The sequence below is a fragment of the Leptonychotes weddellii genome, chromosome 11 (assembly GCF_054177405.1).
Source record: "Leptonychotes weddellii isolate Sample4059 chromosome 11, ASM5417740v2, whole genome shotgun sequence".
NCBI classification, from domain to species: Eukaryota; Metazoa; Chordata; class Mammalia; order Carnivora; family Phocidae; genus Leptonychotes; species Leptonychotes weddellii.
In genome coordinates this window covers 46,766,459-46,781,594 of record NC_138379.1, presented here as the reverse complement: position 1 = coordinate 46,781,594, position 15,136 = coordinate 46,766,459, and the positions used below count along the sequence as shown (strand labels likewise).

Here is a 15,136-nt window from a genome sequence, read left to right as displayed (position 1 = left end):
TCCTCCTCTGGCTCCCATGCTGATGGACACCCAATGCTTAAGGGACAACAACAGAAGAAGTGTCTGGAAAGAATCTTCAGCAGCCATACATGGGGGACAGTCGCACTCCCACTGTCCCTGGATGGCCACAGCTTGGCAGTATATACTGTTCAACATCAGTGATTCCCAGACTTTTTAGTTTAACATCCTTTCATTATGTACTTAAATTATGAATACTTCCTCTTTTCTAAAAGAGGAAGTAAACTATTTTGATAATGTTTTGAAAATTTCAAAGCATCTTCTGAGATAGTTGGAAAGGTATTACAGAGTATTATAAAACTAGGGTTGGGAATGTTTTCTCATCTCACCTCTCAATATTATATTTACTTTGAAGTTCCAGAATTTAAAATTTAAGGTCCTTAAATGGAGAGGATCCCAAGAGTCTGAGTGATTATAAATAGCTCACATCCCTCCAGCATTCCCTCTATTGGCATATGCCAGGCATGTCCCTATGATAAAGCAGACTATAAAAATCTATTTAACTAGTTCGTCACTAAACAAACATTTATTTAGTGCCTGATAAGTTTCAGGGATGCAAGAATTAATGTGACACAATTCCTGCCCCCCCCGAATGGATAGTCTGGGGGAAGTAAATATTAAACTGAAAAATAGAATATGTATAAAACATTTATAGTAGAGGTTAAAACCACTAATTTTTTCCTGTGATGGGAGAAATTTCATAAATGAGGTGGCACTTAAATTAGGTCATGAGTAAGATCTTACTAAATACAGTGAGAAGGGAAAGAGCCTTCTAGGCAAAAAGAACAGTAGATACAGAGACAGAGGTGGATGAGAGTATGGGGTGTTCGGGAAATGTTACATTCAGTAGGGGGTAAGCATCAGGTGTAGGGATTAGAGCTGCTGGAAATAAAGATGTTTACTGTTAGTAAAGGGCCTTGGAAACCAGACTGAAGTATGGTTTGTATCCTGGCTGGTGAGAACCTTTGGATGTCCTAAAATCAGATGGGGTTTTTAAGAAGGTAACAACCCCGGTCATGGTATAGACACCGTACAGGTTAGATTAAAGAGAAATGGACTATAAGCCTATAGTCCAGACCTGGAAAGGAGGCCTGGATTAATCTGGTGAGAACAAAGAAAAGTTATATTTAAGGATTAGATTCAAAAGCCTTAAAAATGCTCATAACCTTTGCCCCTACTAGCATATATCTTAAGGAAATGATCCACAACTTAGAAAAAGGTTTTGATACAAAATGTTCTTTCATCATAGTGCTATTTTATGATAGCTTGAAGTTGGCTATCCGATAAGAGAATAGCTAAATAAATTAACCATTCATATAATAATGTATATAAAATATTATCAAGATAATTGAAAATTACATTAATGAGTCTTTTTATGTAAGAAGCAATGATAGGTCAGAAGAGTAAGATGCCAAATTACATGTACCTTAAGATTTCGATTAGGGCGCCTGGGTGGCTCAGATGGTTAAGCATTTGCCTTCGGCTCAGGTCATGATCCCAGGGTCCTGGGATCGAGTCCCGCATCGGGCTCTCTGCTCCTTGGGAGCCTGCATCTCCCTCTGCCTCTCTCTCTCTCTGTCTCTCATGAATAAATAAATAAAAATCTTTTAAAAAAAAAAGATTTCAATTATACATATTTCCAGCTTTTCTACAGTGAACATGTATTATTTTAATCAGGAAAAAGCACATTGTTTTCAAAGGAAATGGGAAATTGAGAGAGAGAGTGGTGGGGATGCACCACTTGGCTGCTTCTAGGGTTTGATTGTCCCTGGGAGTTAGGACTTCAGGGGGCAGTGTAAGAGCATGTGTTTATTTAGTAAGCCCTTCCTGACCACTTTCTCTCTTTAGTTGGGATACGTGAGAAGAATTACATTCCCTGCAGTAAGTAAGTCATTCTGCTGGGAACCCTACAAGGGCAAACAACTAAGCAGAGTGCCATGGTATTTCGTGGTAGTTAGAGAGATGCACAAGCCTTACAACAAAAGGAGGAAGAAGCCACCAGCTCATGGTGGGTGGTCTGGAAAAACATAATAGCTGGGTCTCAAATCATGAGTAATAGTAATAGCTACATATGTGAAGTATTATGTGCCTGGTACCATATTTATGTTATTCTAATCTCTTCAGTAACCCAATATGGGAGATATTATCAACCAACCCATTAATTCAACAAATATTAATTGAGCACCTCCTGTGTAACATCCTGTGCTCTTTTTTAGGCTTTGGAATATGGCATTGATGAATACAGACAAAAATCTCTGCCTTCATGGAGCTTACATTCTAATAGGAATAAAAAAGAAAACTGAGGCTCAGAGAGGACTTACGGTCACTTGCCCTTAGAAACAGACTGAAGCTGGACTTGAACCCAGTCATCTAAGTCTATTCATCAGATGGGAAAGAGGGAGCAGGGCCTGCTGGAAAGAAGGAACAGCCTGGTAAAAGCATAGAGGCAAGGAATAACATGGTGTGTTCCAGAGACTAGGGAATAGTGTGTGGGGCCAAAGCATTGAGAGACCACAGTAACCAAACTCTGTAGAGGCTTGAGATCCATGCAGAGGACTTGACCTTGTCAAGTGGAAGAATTGGTCACTGTTTGGGGATGGTATGATCAACCCAGTATCTGCTGATACTACATAGTAGCACTGAACAACTTGCATGGACCTCTGTGACTTTTTTACAAGGGCAACAGTATATTTAAAGGTGTTCTTATCCTTCCTGCTTTGTTCTCACACATTGAAGTCCATTGTGTTGATACTTTTTAAGTCTTCCCATGGAATTAGGGAAAATGTCTTTGTTATATTGTTGCCTTTTGCTGGTATAGTCAAAGCATAGAGAGGTTTCAGATTAGCCAAGAAATTTCACTGGAAAAGCTCTCATGAATAAATGACGTTTTTCTCCTCAATTTTGAAATCAGGTAATTTACTTAAAATTCTGGTCCTGGAGTATTTCTGTAACTGGTCAGCCATTCTCAGTACTATTTGAACATCTCAAGCAGTTGTGGCAACATCCAGAATCTGGGTTTGATGAAATATTACAATGCATGTGAAATGGGAAGTGAGTCTTAATAAAGTGACCCATTTTCTTGCCTTATTTTTGCTTGTGTAACTTGGAGATATTTTACACTTTGAGATTGTGAGATTTGAAAAACTATATGGTCTTATAGTTACATAGTTGGGACTAATCTTGGGACTTGGGGAACGCTTTTAAGACTGTTCACCAGAGAGCCAGAAGATGCCAGCAGGCCTCTCCCTGCTACATGTGACAGCAAGTCTCTTTAGGAAACACAGCCACACAGTTTCTCCCCCTGAGAGTTTGCTCTCAGATTCTGCAGTCTCAGGAGCAGTATCTGGTGGCCGGTGCTGGTGGATTCCTGCTGTCAGAGATAATAAAACCATCACAGCAGCTTGCACAATAGCACCTAGGCAGATCAGCCCAGTCTTCACAGTTAAGTTAGAGCGTAATAAATCCAAATTGTGACCCATCTCAGTCATTTCCTTCCCAGCTTTCTTCTCCTGGCCATTGTTTTTCATACAGTGACTCCAGATCAGTTCCAGGCACCGCTCACGCTGTCATCCAGTCCATGCACATAGCTGTTTGCATTCTCACGGTGCGCACCTCCATGGTGCCCTCTGCGCAGTTCCGGTTCAGTGCTTGCTCTGCCTGTGCTTCCCAAATCACCATGGTTCTCGGCTTGCTCATCCCCCACTGACTCCCCCATCCTCCCCAAAATGGCAGGAGTGTCATTTTGAAGAAATGGAGGCATCAAGAAGTTGAGTAACCTAACCAATAGATCCATAAGCTGGAGCTGGAGCCCAGGGCCCCTGCTTCCAGCAGAGTGCTGTACAATTCACTGCACCTGATGGCCTCCTGAGGATTCCGTTTCTCCAGTTTTTGTTGCAGCTTTATTTTGTTTAGTTTTTTAAAGCAAAACTCCACCTCATTACGATAGTTTTACAACCCTTAAATTTTTATGTTCAGTATGTTCTTCAAAATCATTTCAATATTTTGATCCCCAGTTTTTGTTATGATCAGCATACATCTGCTCTTTATCTAACCTTTTTAATTTTGTCCATGACCATCCTACATTGCAGGCTTCTCAACCAGATGAGTTGACCATTGAGGAACATGAGGTGTTAGAAGTGATTGAAGATGGAGATATGGAAGACTGGGTAAAGGTATATTCCTTTGCTCATATCGCCCCTTCTTGTGACATTTTTAGGAGTTTGTTTTGGTTTTGGTTTTGCCCTGTCCAGATGGTGTGTGCAAACCTATTTTGTCACATGTCTTTTACTCAGGCTCGAAATAAAGTTGGCCAAGTGGGTTATGTGCCAGAAAAGTACCTACAGTTTCCCACCTCGAACAGTCTACTGAGCATGCTGCAGTCCTTGGCTGCTTTGGACAGTCGGTCCCACACATCCAGCAATTCCACGGAGGCCGAGCTCGTTTCAGGCAGCCTCAACGGAGATGCCAGTGGTAAAGACTGAAACAAGGCACTCTTTATTTGGTCACATTTGGCCTAAGCAGTATTGCCCTGGAGTCAGCCTTCAGTGGGTTAAAAAGCAAAACTTTATTCCTGTTATATGTTTCCTGTTATTTGGTCACATTTATCCTGTACAATAGAACCCTGAAGTAGATCTTCAGTAAGTAAAAAAATTACAGCTGTACTCTTACCCTGTATGATGGTCTTTTAGTTGTCACATGAGCATAGGGGTGGTTGCGAAAGTAACCTGGCTGTCCATGTCCTTATGCATTTTTCTCCCTTTTGCTACCTAGTCTGTTTCGTGAAAGCACTTTATGACTATGAGGGCCAGACAGATGACGAATTATCCTTTCCTGAGGGAGCAATCATCCGAATCTTGAACAAAGAAAACCAGGATGACGATGGCTTCTGGGAAGGGGAATTCAGTGGGCGGATTGGAGTTTTCCCATCGGTGCTAGTGGAAGAACTTTCAGCCTCAGAGAACGGTGATACTCCGCGGGTGAGAGAGATTCAGGTACGGGAGAGGGGAGAAAGCTGAATTAAAAGGTGTTTAAAGGTGTTTAAAGAAAATAACCCCCGAGGGGTGGTTGACCCATGCAAACGTGGGCTACAGTCTCAGCCCCGCCTTCCCACTCCAGTCCTCTGTTGCCAGGTTTCTGCAAAACTGAGTTTGGAAAAGCAGAGACGCACCAACCCGGCTCCTGGGTAATGGCCGTATTACACCTCCATTTGCCTGCTTTTTGTGCTCTGAATCAGTTAACCAAAAGGATAAATTGTATATGACCTACAAAAGAATGGTTTGGTAGGGAGAAAGAAAGAAACCAGAGGGGGAATGTATTGTCTCCGTGCTTAGTTTAGGTAGTGAAAATACTGCTCTTTCTCTCCATCACGGGCAGAGCCTGCCTGCCAGTCCTTTTCAGAGAACTAATGAGCCTACCAGAGCCCCATTTTACTGATGTGTCTCTAGGCTCAGCTCATCCTAGCAAAACTTGGCTTTACAGGAAACCCCTAAATCAGGTCTGCCACAGCAGGCCTGGCAGATCCAGCACCAGAAGGAACATGTCTCCCCACCTTGTTTGTGTGACATTGTGACCACCTAGTCTGACATTTACAAAACCTGGGGAAGTCAGAAACAGCCAATTATTTTATCTTAACAAAAAAATAGAACAGAACTTGTCCTGGTTTTTTTTGTTCTTCACCGGATTTATTGAATTGACCGATCTGGTATGTTTTCAGTAGAATTCTAGAGAATGGTTTGACTTGATGACTGTTTATGATAAACTATAATCAGTAGTGTAATGAGATCTCTGAGAGGAAAAAGTTAAATGCATCACAAAATAGGGTTTGGGATTGTTATTCTAAGCTCATGTGCTTCTAATGAGGCTGACAAAAATTGTAAATAGTCCTATCTGAGCTGCAGAGAAAAGTAATATGTCTGAATTAGCGAAGCCAGATCGCCTCTCCTTCCTGCGGTGAGCACTTTGTAGCCTCTCTTTCCTTTGTGGCAGATCTCTCCTCCCAAGCCGCCGGGCTCCCTGCCTCCACTGCCGTTGTATGACCAGCCTCCCAGCAGCCCTTACCCCAGCCCAGAGAAGAGGAGCTCCCAGTACTTCCCACGCTCTCCTTCAGCAAATGGTAAGCGTTCTCCTGGCATGGAGCTAACTTCATTTTCGTTCAGAAATCCACATGTTCACCTGAAGAGCACACGGATCTGCATTAGCATTTTTATTGCTCAACAACACAAATAAAATGAGCTGCTTGCTTCCCTCCCCTAGAAAACAGCTTCCTTGCCGAGTCACCGGGATTCTCACGGGCACCACGGCATACTCCTGAGACCTCATATGGCAAACTGCGACCCGTAAGTCTCTTATCTGGCAGGGTTACAGAATGCACGGTTCTTCCAAAATGAAAGTTAAAAATTAATGTCTCCCCATGGCCCCTATGTGACACTGATTCCCCCATGCAAGGGTCAGGTGGGTTGGGGACGATAAAAAGAGCTCTTAAAAATGAAGGCTATAGGGGCACCTGGGTGGCTCAGTCGGTTAAGCTTCCAACTCTTCATGTCAGCTCAGGTCATGATCTCCTGGGTCGTGGGATTGAGCCCCGTGTCCTTGGACTTGCCGCTCAGTGGGGAGTCAGTCGGCTTGAGAATTCTCTCTCTGCCCCTCCCCGCACTTGTGCATGTGCGTGTTCTCTCTCTCTCTCTGTCAAATCTTTTTAAAAAAATGAAGGCTATAAAAAGCAACACATCTTGGAAGGTCTCGTCTACATGGGCAGTTTTCTCACCAAGCCATGGTGAGATAGCTGTGAAAGTGTATTTAAATTATAGCAAGCTCTGTGAGCATTCACGTGGTCTAATTGTGAAACAGAAGCACTTTTTTTTTTTTTCCAGCGAACATTTATTGAGAACCTATTTTCCGGGCTTATATTTGGCCTCTTTTGAGGAACAGAGATGAAATGAGATCTACTTCATGCCTTTTTGAGGTTCAAGAGCTTCTATTCTCAAGGAGAATCTACTCTTACACATAATCACCTCTACTCACCCTCACTCCATGCCTTCAACTCCTTCCCCCCACCTCACTGTGAAACAGCTACAGGGTCATAACTTTCCCACACTCATCCAGTGCATTTATTTTCCTTGAACTGCTTATCAGCATTTGACACCAGTCCTTGAACCACTCACTTCCTTTGGCTTCGTTCATTCAGACATGGATTGAGTGCGTTGTTAAAGACTTTGGTTCTTTATCCTAAGTGTAATAGGAAGCCATTGCAAAGTTGTAAGCAGGACAGTGATGTGACTGGTTTTGCATTTTTGAAACATTGCAATGGCAGCTAAGTGACAGTGAATGGAAGGTGGCAGAATGGACATGGGGAGCCATCTGGAGGCTGGAGCAGTGGTCCAAGCAAGAGGGGACGGCAGCATAGACTGCTGGGTATGAGTGGGAATGGGGAGAAGTGGGCCAGTTTATTCCAAAACCCTTTCCTGGTTTGCTTTCTACTCTGGCCTTTTCTTTTTCATTGACCTGTACGGGCTTCTCTGCTTCAGCCCATCTCTGCTGATGCTTCTCAGGGTTCTGTCCATGGGCTGCTTCTCCTGAAGTCATTAAACTCACTCTCCCTGTGCAACCTTATCTCCTCCCACAGCTTTGATAACCATTTATTTACTGACAACTTCCAGACTTCTGCCAATCCAGTCTCTTCCCTGAGCTTCAGCCTTGTGGACATCTCAGTGTACACAAACCAGAGCCCCAAACTCAGCAACAGTGAGTTAATTATCCTCCCTGCCTGACATGCTCCTTCTCCCGTACTGCCCGCCTTGGTGAGTGGAACCTCCATTCTACCACTGCTCTGGCATCACTCTTGGTAGCTCCCTGGCCCTGCCTCCCACAGACAGTCATCACCAAATCCTGCCACATTTACCTTGGAGACAGCTGTCAAATCTCTCTTTTCCTCTGCCCACCCCCCACCTGTGCCTAGGTCAGGCTAACATCAACTCTCACTTGACCACAAAAGCTTCCAAAATTGTCGTCTTACCTGTACTCTAGCCCGCCCCCGCTCTTTTTCCAAACTATTATCCGACTCATCCTTTCACACCTTTGCTACCGCTATTTAAAATCCACCAAAGACTCCTCTTTGCCCACAGAGTAAGGCTCAGATTTCTTAACATGGCTTTATGAGGCCCTTCATGACTTCACCCCAGCCCACCTCTCTAGTCTTCTCTCTCGCAGCTCTCCTTCCAGGACAGGCTGAAAGGTTTTCAGTTTGCAAGCACTGCTCTCTCTGGCTTCCACCTCCAGGCCTTTGCTTTGGACGAGGCTTTTAGGGCTACAGCCGAGCTTTCAGCCGAGGAAAGAACCTGATTTGTAGGTTCCACGTTTCATCAGAACAGTAACTCCCTGGTGTGGGAAATAGTGAAAATTACTTTGGAAGCACATACTTTCATGTTCAGAGCATTTGAGACCCCTGGGGTGCCTGTGACTGTGGGTAAATGACCTATTGGGCTGTGGAGGCTTCAAGAAGCACTGAATCAGGAAGCCGACTGACAGTCCATGTATTTGTTTCCTGCTCAGGTCCGGGCAGCTCCCCCTCCACCTACACAGAACCACCGAAGGCCAGCAGAGAAGATTGAGGATGTAGAAATCACACTGGTGTGATGATGGGTTTACCCATCCATTACTGCTACAATCAAGGCCAGGCTTGGCGTTTGGCCATTCTTGTTCTTTAGGCACCTTTGCATGATGATGACTCTTGAACAGAGTGAAAACAAGGAGGATTATGTGACTGGGTGGCCTGGTGGACTCCTCCCATGTTTTGAATATTTTGTGCCTTTTTTTGTTGTCATTTTCTAGGTCATCTCTCCTACCATAGCACAAATCCTAGTGGGCCCTAGAAGCAGAGGGGGACAGCCCTCATGCCTATCAGTGGCCCATTTTTATATGAGACTCAAGACCAGGCCTCATTCAGGGCACAGTCACAGAGAAACTGATCATGTGCACTCGTACAGTATATTACTGTGGCCACAAGGATGTGGCAAAGATCCTCATCTTTCTTCAAGTGGCTTTTGCTCGTCTGATTGAGTTTAATCAGATCATGTCGGCTGCATAAGGAACTAGAAGGAGGGATTTCAGGAGGGGCTGGCTCCTCCCCACAGTTAGTCCCCAGACTGAGAAAGTGAAACCTTACTGGGAAAAAGTGGACCGCCCTGAGTTTATGCCAGTTGCATTAATGCACATCTCTTCCACAGCTAACAGATTAAAAACAGTAACAGTGTCCTTTGTATTAATATTTACGCCATTCATTTAGTGTTAGTGGAGCTAATATGGAGGGGCTGAACCAATAGCCAAATCTTGTCCATCACGTAGACTAATAGAAAGGAGGCTGAGGCTGAAGCAGAAATGGAGCTTCCAGATCTGAAATGAGCCAATTTAATGTTCTTTTTGTATTTGGGTATTTTTTCATCTTAATTTTTGCAGCATATATTCTTCTGACCAACATCTTTAGAATCTGAATGTCTAGATAAATTGGGGACACACACTTGCCTTGTTGAGCTTCTCTCCTGGGGAGGCCCCTCATGTTGTTTTATTCCCAAGCCGGTGCACGAGCCCAGCCAGCCAGCCTGTGGCTGCCCGAGACGGGTGGCCACCCCCCACAGGGTCCCCCTGGCCTGACATTGCCTTGGGAGGAAGAACCTGTGGCTCATGGAGGAAACCAGCTTCCTGTGAAAAAGGACTAAAGGACTGCACACCATGCACAAGTGCAAACGGACAAGGAAAAAACAAGTTCTCCATGTCACAAGGAGAGCCAAGAGTAGTGTTCTCCACAGGCTAGCGAGCTCACGGTGGCAGGTGGCCCAGAGTAGGTCTCTGTTGGTGGGCCACCTCCTGTGGAAGAACGGGAGTGCCGAACCCAGGGACAAGGGCATTTTTTTTTTTTTTTTTTTTGCCAGTTGCGTTTTTTTTTTTTTAGAAATCAGATTTGCAGAATTCAATCTAAAAGTTGTATTATGCTTTGAAAACTCCATCCCTCCTAAGAATCTTTAAAAACTTGAAATGCTCGCCAAATGTCCCCATGGGATTTTTGACCAAAAGTCAGGTTACAACTGAAGAAATCTTCAGTTAGTCGTTTGATCACTTCAGTGACAGTACCCAGTGACAAGTCTTCTCTGTGATTTGGGGTTTTTGTTTTGTTTTTTTGCATTTCTTAACCTGTTGATCTATTTGAGGTCTTTTTGTGTTTATCAAACTTATTCTTAAGTTTAAAAAAAATTAAAAGGGTGGCTTTTTTAAGAATTTAAAGTTCTCTGACAACTTAAAAATCTTCAAAGCACTTTAAACAATCTTCCAAGTGCTTGAATCAGGCCGTTCTTGCTACCCAGTCTTGTCTTCTCTCTTTAGCTAGCCAAATTGTCCTTGAATCTGGATTTTCCACATTCTCAGAGGTTATTTGAAATCTTTTGTTATATTTTAAAATATTTTTTGGAAGAGCTGCTAATTTTATTTTAAAAAAAAACAAAAGTTGTAAAAATATGCCTCCTTTTTAAAAAGAACCCCTCCCTCCAGGACATGTAATCCAGCATCACAGTGCACAGGGCCAGGCTCGGAGGGAGTGCCTCTGTGCAGATGTGCTTTCTTTACAGTGGCTGTAAAAAGTTTGTATTTATTATGTATAAAATGTTGAATAATAAAAAAAATGGAATTAAGTTTTCTAAGTTTCCATATAAAAAGATTTGGGTAAATAGACCTTTCCAAATAGACAATGCTTTTTATAAAGACATTCCTAAGCCTTCCTTTTTTAAACCATAAAACAGATACAGAGAGGGGGTAAATAAAGTCCCAGTTAAAGGCTGATTCCTTCTGGCTACCAGCCAGCCACATTGAGGACCAGGGCTTAGTCTGTTTGGGGAGGGGCCCCACGGCTCTCTCCTTCCCAGAGCTGGGACGTGCAATATGTATTCTTCCAGACATTTTCTGTGCATAAAACTTATACACAGACACATTGTCTTTTTATATACATGGGATTATATATTTAGGTTTCCCTCATTCTTTTTGAAGGCTGTCTTACATTCCATGGTTTGGATATATCATAATTTAAGCCTGCTATAGTGATGGATGTTTAGGTTGTCTCCATCCATTTGCTGTTAGAAAGTTGAAAACAACATCTTTGTACATTATTCTTTATAAATTTGTTCCAGTAAAAATATTGGGTGAATTCCTGAATATGTAATTTGAGAGTCAGAAAGCTATATGAGCATTTAGTTTCATTAGATTTTGTCAAATTGGCCCCCAAAATGATTGTATCTGTTGACACTCCCACCAGCAGCATGAGAGGCAACAGCATGGACTTTGGAGTCAGAAGGTCAGAGTTAAATCCTGGCTCCCACCTGACAGCCGTGGGAACCGAGCCTCCACAGGATACCACTGTGGATCCAAGAAGGATGCATGAGGCTGCGGCGCCAGGTGGTCACCACCAACGTTCCTCACCATCGCCTCCCCCACCGTCCGTGACCCTCCCTTCACAGCTGGGGTCCTTGCTGTCTTCCAGCTTCATAGTCACACAAGGCTGTCAGCGGAAGGAGTGCCTCACAGAAATACGGGAAGGGGTACGTTGAATACCATGTTTGAATCAGCTGTTGGCATCAGGCTGGCTGCGACCAGCGGACAGTTGAACTGCCCCACCGCAGCGTCACAGCTGAATTCTGGCCTCCTTCTTCAAAGGAACTAACTGTAGGACAATGAAGCCATAGATTCACAGCACATCACCTGGATCCCTTTTGTCTCTGACCTTTGACCCCCACCCCCACCTTCAAGCCCGACAGGCAAGTAGGAGGATATCATCTGGCTTTAGCCCTGCCACCATTTGATGGGGACAACCCTTCCCTCTGGGCTGCTGCATCCCCAGCTTTGAAAGGAGTGGAATGAGATGATTTCCAAGGGCTTATCCAACTCTTATGTTCTAGATAAGCTCAGTTCCTAGACACGGTGAAAACACCACACAGAGAGGTCACAGTATTTGAGAACAGACTAACACACAGATTTCTCGGGATGGCCAGAAATTGAAAATTGAAGCCATTGGACGCTCCCGCCTCTGCCACCCCCCCACCCCCACCCCGGGAGAAAGCAAACCCTCCTCTGGATTGTGATCCCATCCCGGGCTGTTCTGTTCACTCATTGCCCGAGTCCAGTCACAGCTTTAGGTCATGGAGCCAGTTACCGCCTGAGTGGCTGTACAACAAAATCTAGCTGCTCTGAATCTTTGCATTTATTTTGTTCATTACAAAGAGGTTTTTCATGACAAAAACACAACCAAGTTACAGAAATTGTAGTTTAGAAGAGAGAACTGTAATTTGTCCTGAAATCCTACAACTCAACGCAACCAGTATGTTTCCTCCTAGACTCTGTTTGTTCTGTCACTGTTGATCTGCCAAGAACCCTGTGAATGCCAAAGAGCGTCTTGTTCCTGGACCATTTTCCCCTGGTCCCACCGGCCAGAAAAACAAATGGCGTACTTCTGCCCTGTTTCTGAGAGCTCTGGTCTGGGAATATTTTCCCGGCGTGTTCTCCTAAAACAACAGAAATGAACCCACAAATAGGGTTCACACCCTTCCACACTGTGTGCTAAACACCTAAGCGGCCTTCTCGTTCTCGTCACCCCTTGCTCCTGTGAGGGGTAGGGGAAGAGCCTGGTCAGAAGTCCTGTATTCACGCCCCTGGCCACCTTGATGAGCTGTGGCCTGCTCACCCCTTTACCTTTCTGGGCCTTGCTTTCCTCATCTGTGAAGTGGGAATGAGAAGGCAATACAAACGTCCTAAAATCCAAGAGGATCAACTGAGATAATGTGCAGAAGGATGAAAATATTTTTGACCAGTAGATACATGTTCAGAGAAAGAATACAGCCTGTACCCAGGACATGGTATGCTGACTCTGCACAGATGGGCCTCACCTGGTGCCACCAGGATTCTTCCAGAGGACTTCCTAGTGGTCAGGACCACTTCTATTCAGTTGCTGTTGAATATTGAATTCAAACTACCCCAGGTCTTATTCTGGGCACTGGAGACATAAATGACTCAGATCTCATCCCTGTCACCAAGGGGCTCACACCTGGTGGGGGAGACTCAGTCAGGAACAGCAGGCTCCAGCTAAGGTGCGTCTTCCAGGGAGATGACCAGGGGGCAGCAGGAGTTCAGGACAACGGCTTCTGTCATTTCTCCCTGGCAAGTCTCAGGCTCACTAGGGCCTCACTGGGCAGGGCACACAGAGGAGGCCGTACCCATGCCCGCAGAACAGCCCCAGCGAAGAGCTGTGTCACCTTTGGTGCGGCCCAGAGCTGTGGGCCTGGAAGTCTCAGAGGTGAGGAAACCTCCTCCGCCCCCCAAGACCACTGGGAGCAGGACCTAGAACTGGGTGTCCCAGACCAGGCCAGCCCCTCTCTGCAGAACCTGAGGGCAGTTTTCAGAAAAGTGGGAGGCCTGGGTTCTTATCCCAGCTCTGCCTTGTAACCCTGCACAAGACCCTGGCCCCTCTCTGGGCCTCAGCCCGTGTACATAGCAAGGGAAAGGCCATTCCAGTTTCGACGTTAGAGACCCCAACTCAGGCACGGTCTGAGTACCTGAGAACTGAAAACCTGGAAGGTATGCAGACCTGAAAGGCAGAGGATACTGAAGGCCTAGAGAGGTTTTTAGCCCCGGGGCCCTATCCTCACCCTCTCTACCACCAGGGAACTTTTTCAAAGACTAGATGGAGGGGCAGCCTTCCCAGCTGGCTCCCCTCTGAGCTCTTCCCCTGCTGAGTCTTTGCCAGCCAGCCCCTCTTCCCCCACACCCACCCCTTCCCCAAATGCCTTGGCCTGTCACTGGCCCTTCCAGCCGTGCTCCTCCAGGAAGCGTTCCTTCCCAGTAAGCTGAGGTGCGAATGCGCTCCCTGAGGCGAAGCAGCTACGCGCCAAGGGTGTGCTATCAGATTGGCCCCGCGAAGGAGGGAGGGTTTACGGGGAGCAGGGGGGTTATTGTCCCTGGAGTCGAGTCTATCATTTCTGAACGCCTTTTCTAGATTATCTAAGCAGCCTTCGCTGCAGTCCTGGGAAGTACCTGCCCCAAGTGGGGCAGCCGGTAACAGCCTCCCAGGATTCAAGTTCACCTCATTCCTATGGCCCTGCGTGTCCCACACTTCAAGGGACACTGACCCTCCATAATCAGGCCTCGACGGCCAGAGCCCAGAATGGAAAAAAGAAAGGATGCAGGGAGGGGTTTAGGTTGGACACAAAGCTAGAATCCCCCAGCAATGGTGGAGGCAGGGCACATACCACTTGGGGACAGAGGGTAGGGGGATGCCCTGCAGCCCTGCATAATTGGGAGCCCAGATCCTCAAAATGTTATTTTGTTGTTTAAAAAAAAAAAAAAAACCACAGTCACAAGCCAGCTCTGTGATCTCACAACACTTAATCTGCTGATTTTATCACCTGTGAAGGAGAGAAACTCCCTCACACGGAGGTTGAGAGGAGCAAATAAAGTACTGCATGGAAAGTGCAGAGCAGGGGCGCCTGGGTGGCTCAGTCGGTTAAGCGTCTGCCTTCGGCTCAGGTCATGATCCCAGGGTGTCGGGATCGAGTCCCCCATCGGGCTCCAGTCCCGCATCAGGCTCCCTGCTCAGCAGGGACTCTGCTTCTTCCTCTGACCCTCTTCCCTCTTGTGCTCTCTCAAATAAAATCTTTAAAAAAAAAAAAAAAAAAAGGAAAGAAAAGTGCAGAGCACTGTGCCTGACACATAAGCACTGGTCTTTCCTGCCGGAATCCCAGGAGACTGGAGAATGGCTCAGCAGACACTAAGCCGCTGGTGACTCCTGGTGGCCACTGGGTGCCAGGACGAGAGGGCTGGGCCTCCGGGGATCAGGCTGGAAAATTCTGGACCTCTAGCATGTTCAGCTGTTAGACTTGCTGAGTTGGCCATTTAACAGACATTTCCCAAGGCTCTCTCTGGGCCAGGCCTAATCGCAGGAATTACTCTATTCCCATCCTGGCCTCTTCCAAGAGCTCCCTGACTGAAAATGGAGAGAAGGAGACACAAAGAGGAACACAAGGAGAGAGGAGGCCCCTAGCCAGCCCGGTAAGTGAGGAAAGGCTCTCAGGGAGAAGATCACGAAGGACAA

General features: G+C 45.7%; 1 protein-coding gene across 1 annotated transcript in view; it reads left to right on the top strand.

The window, feature by feature from the left end:
* Positions 1 to 10,694, top strand: part of FCHSD2 (FCH and double SH3 domains 2) — a 74,762-nt gene extending 64,068 nt beyond the window's left edge. The window contains exons 7-12 of the mRNA XM_081798785.1: positions 4,107 to 4,190; positions 4,311 to 4,488; positions 4,789 to 5,009; positions 6,004 to 6,130; positions 6,271 to 6,353; positions 8,566 to 10,694. Of these exons, the coding sequence (XP_081654911.1) occupies positions 4,107 to 4,190; positions 4,311 to 4,488; positions 4,789 to 5,009; positions 6,004 to 6,130; positions 6,271 to 6,353; positions 8,566 to 8,649 (777 nt within the window). The 3' untranslated portion in view covers positions 8,650 to 10,694. The remainder of the gene's footprint in view (positions 1 to 4,106; positions 4,191 to 4,310; positions 4,489 to 4,788; positions 5,010 to 6,003; positions 6,131 to 6,270; positions 6,354 to 8,565) is intronic.
* Positions 10,695 to 15,136: the final 4,442 nt, after the last annotated feature.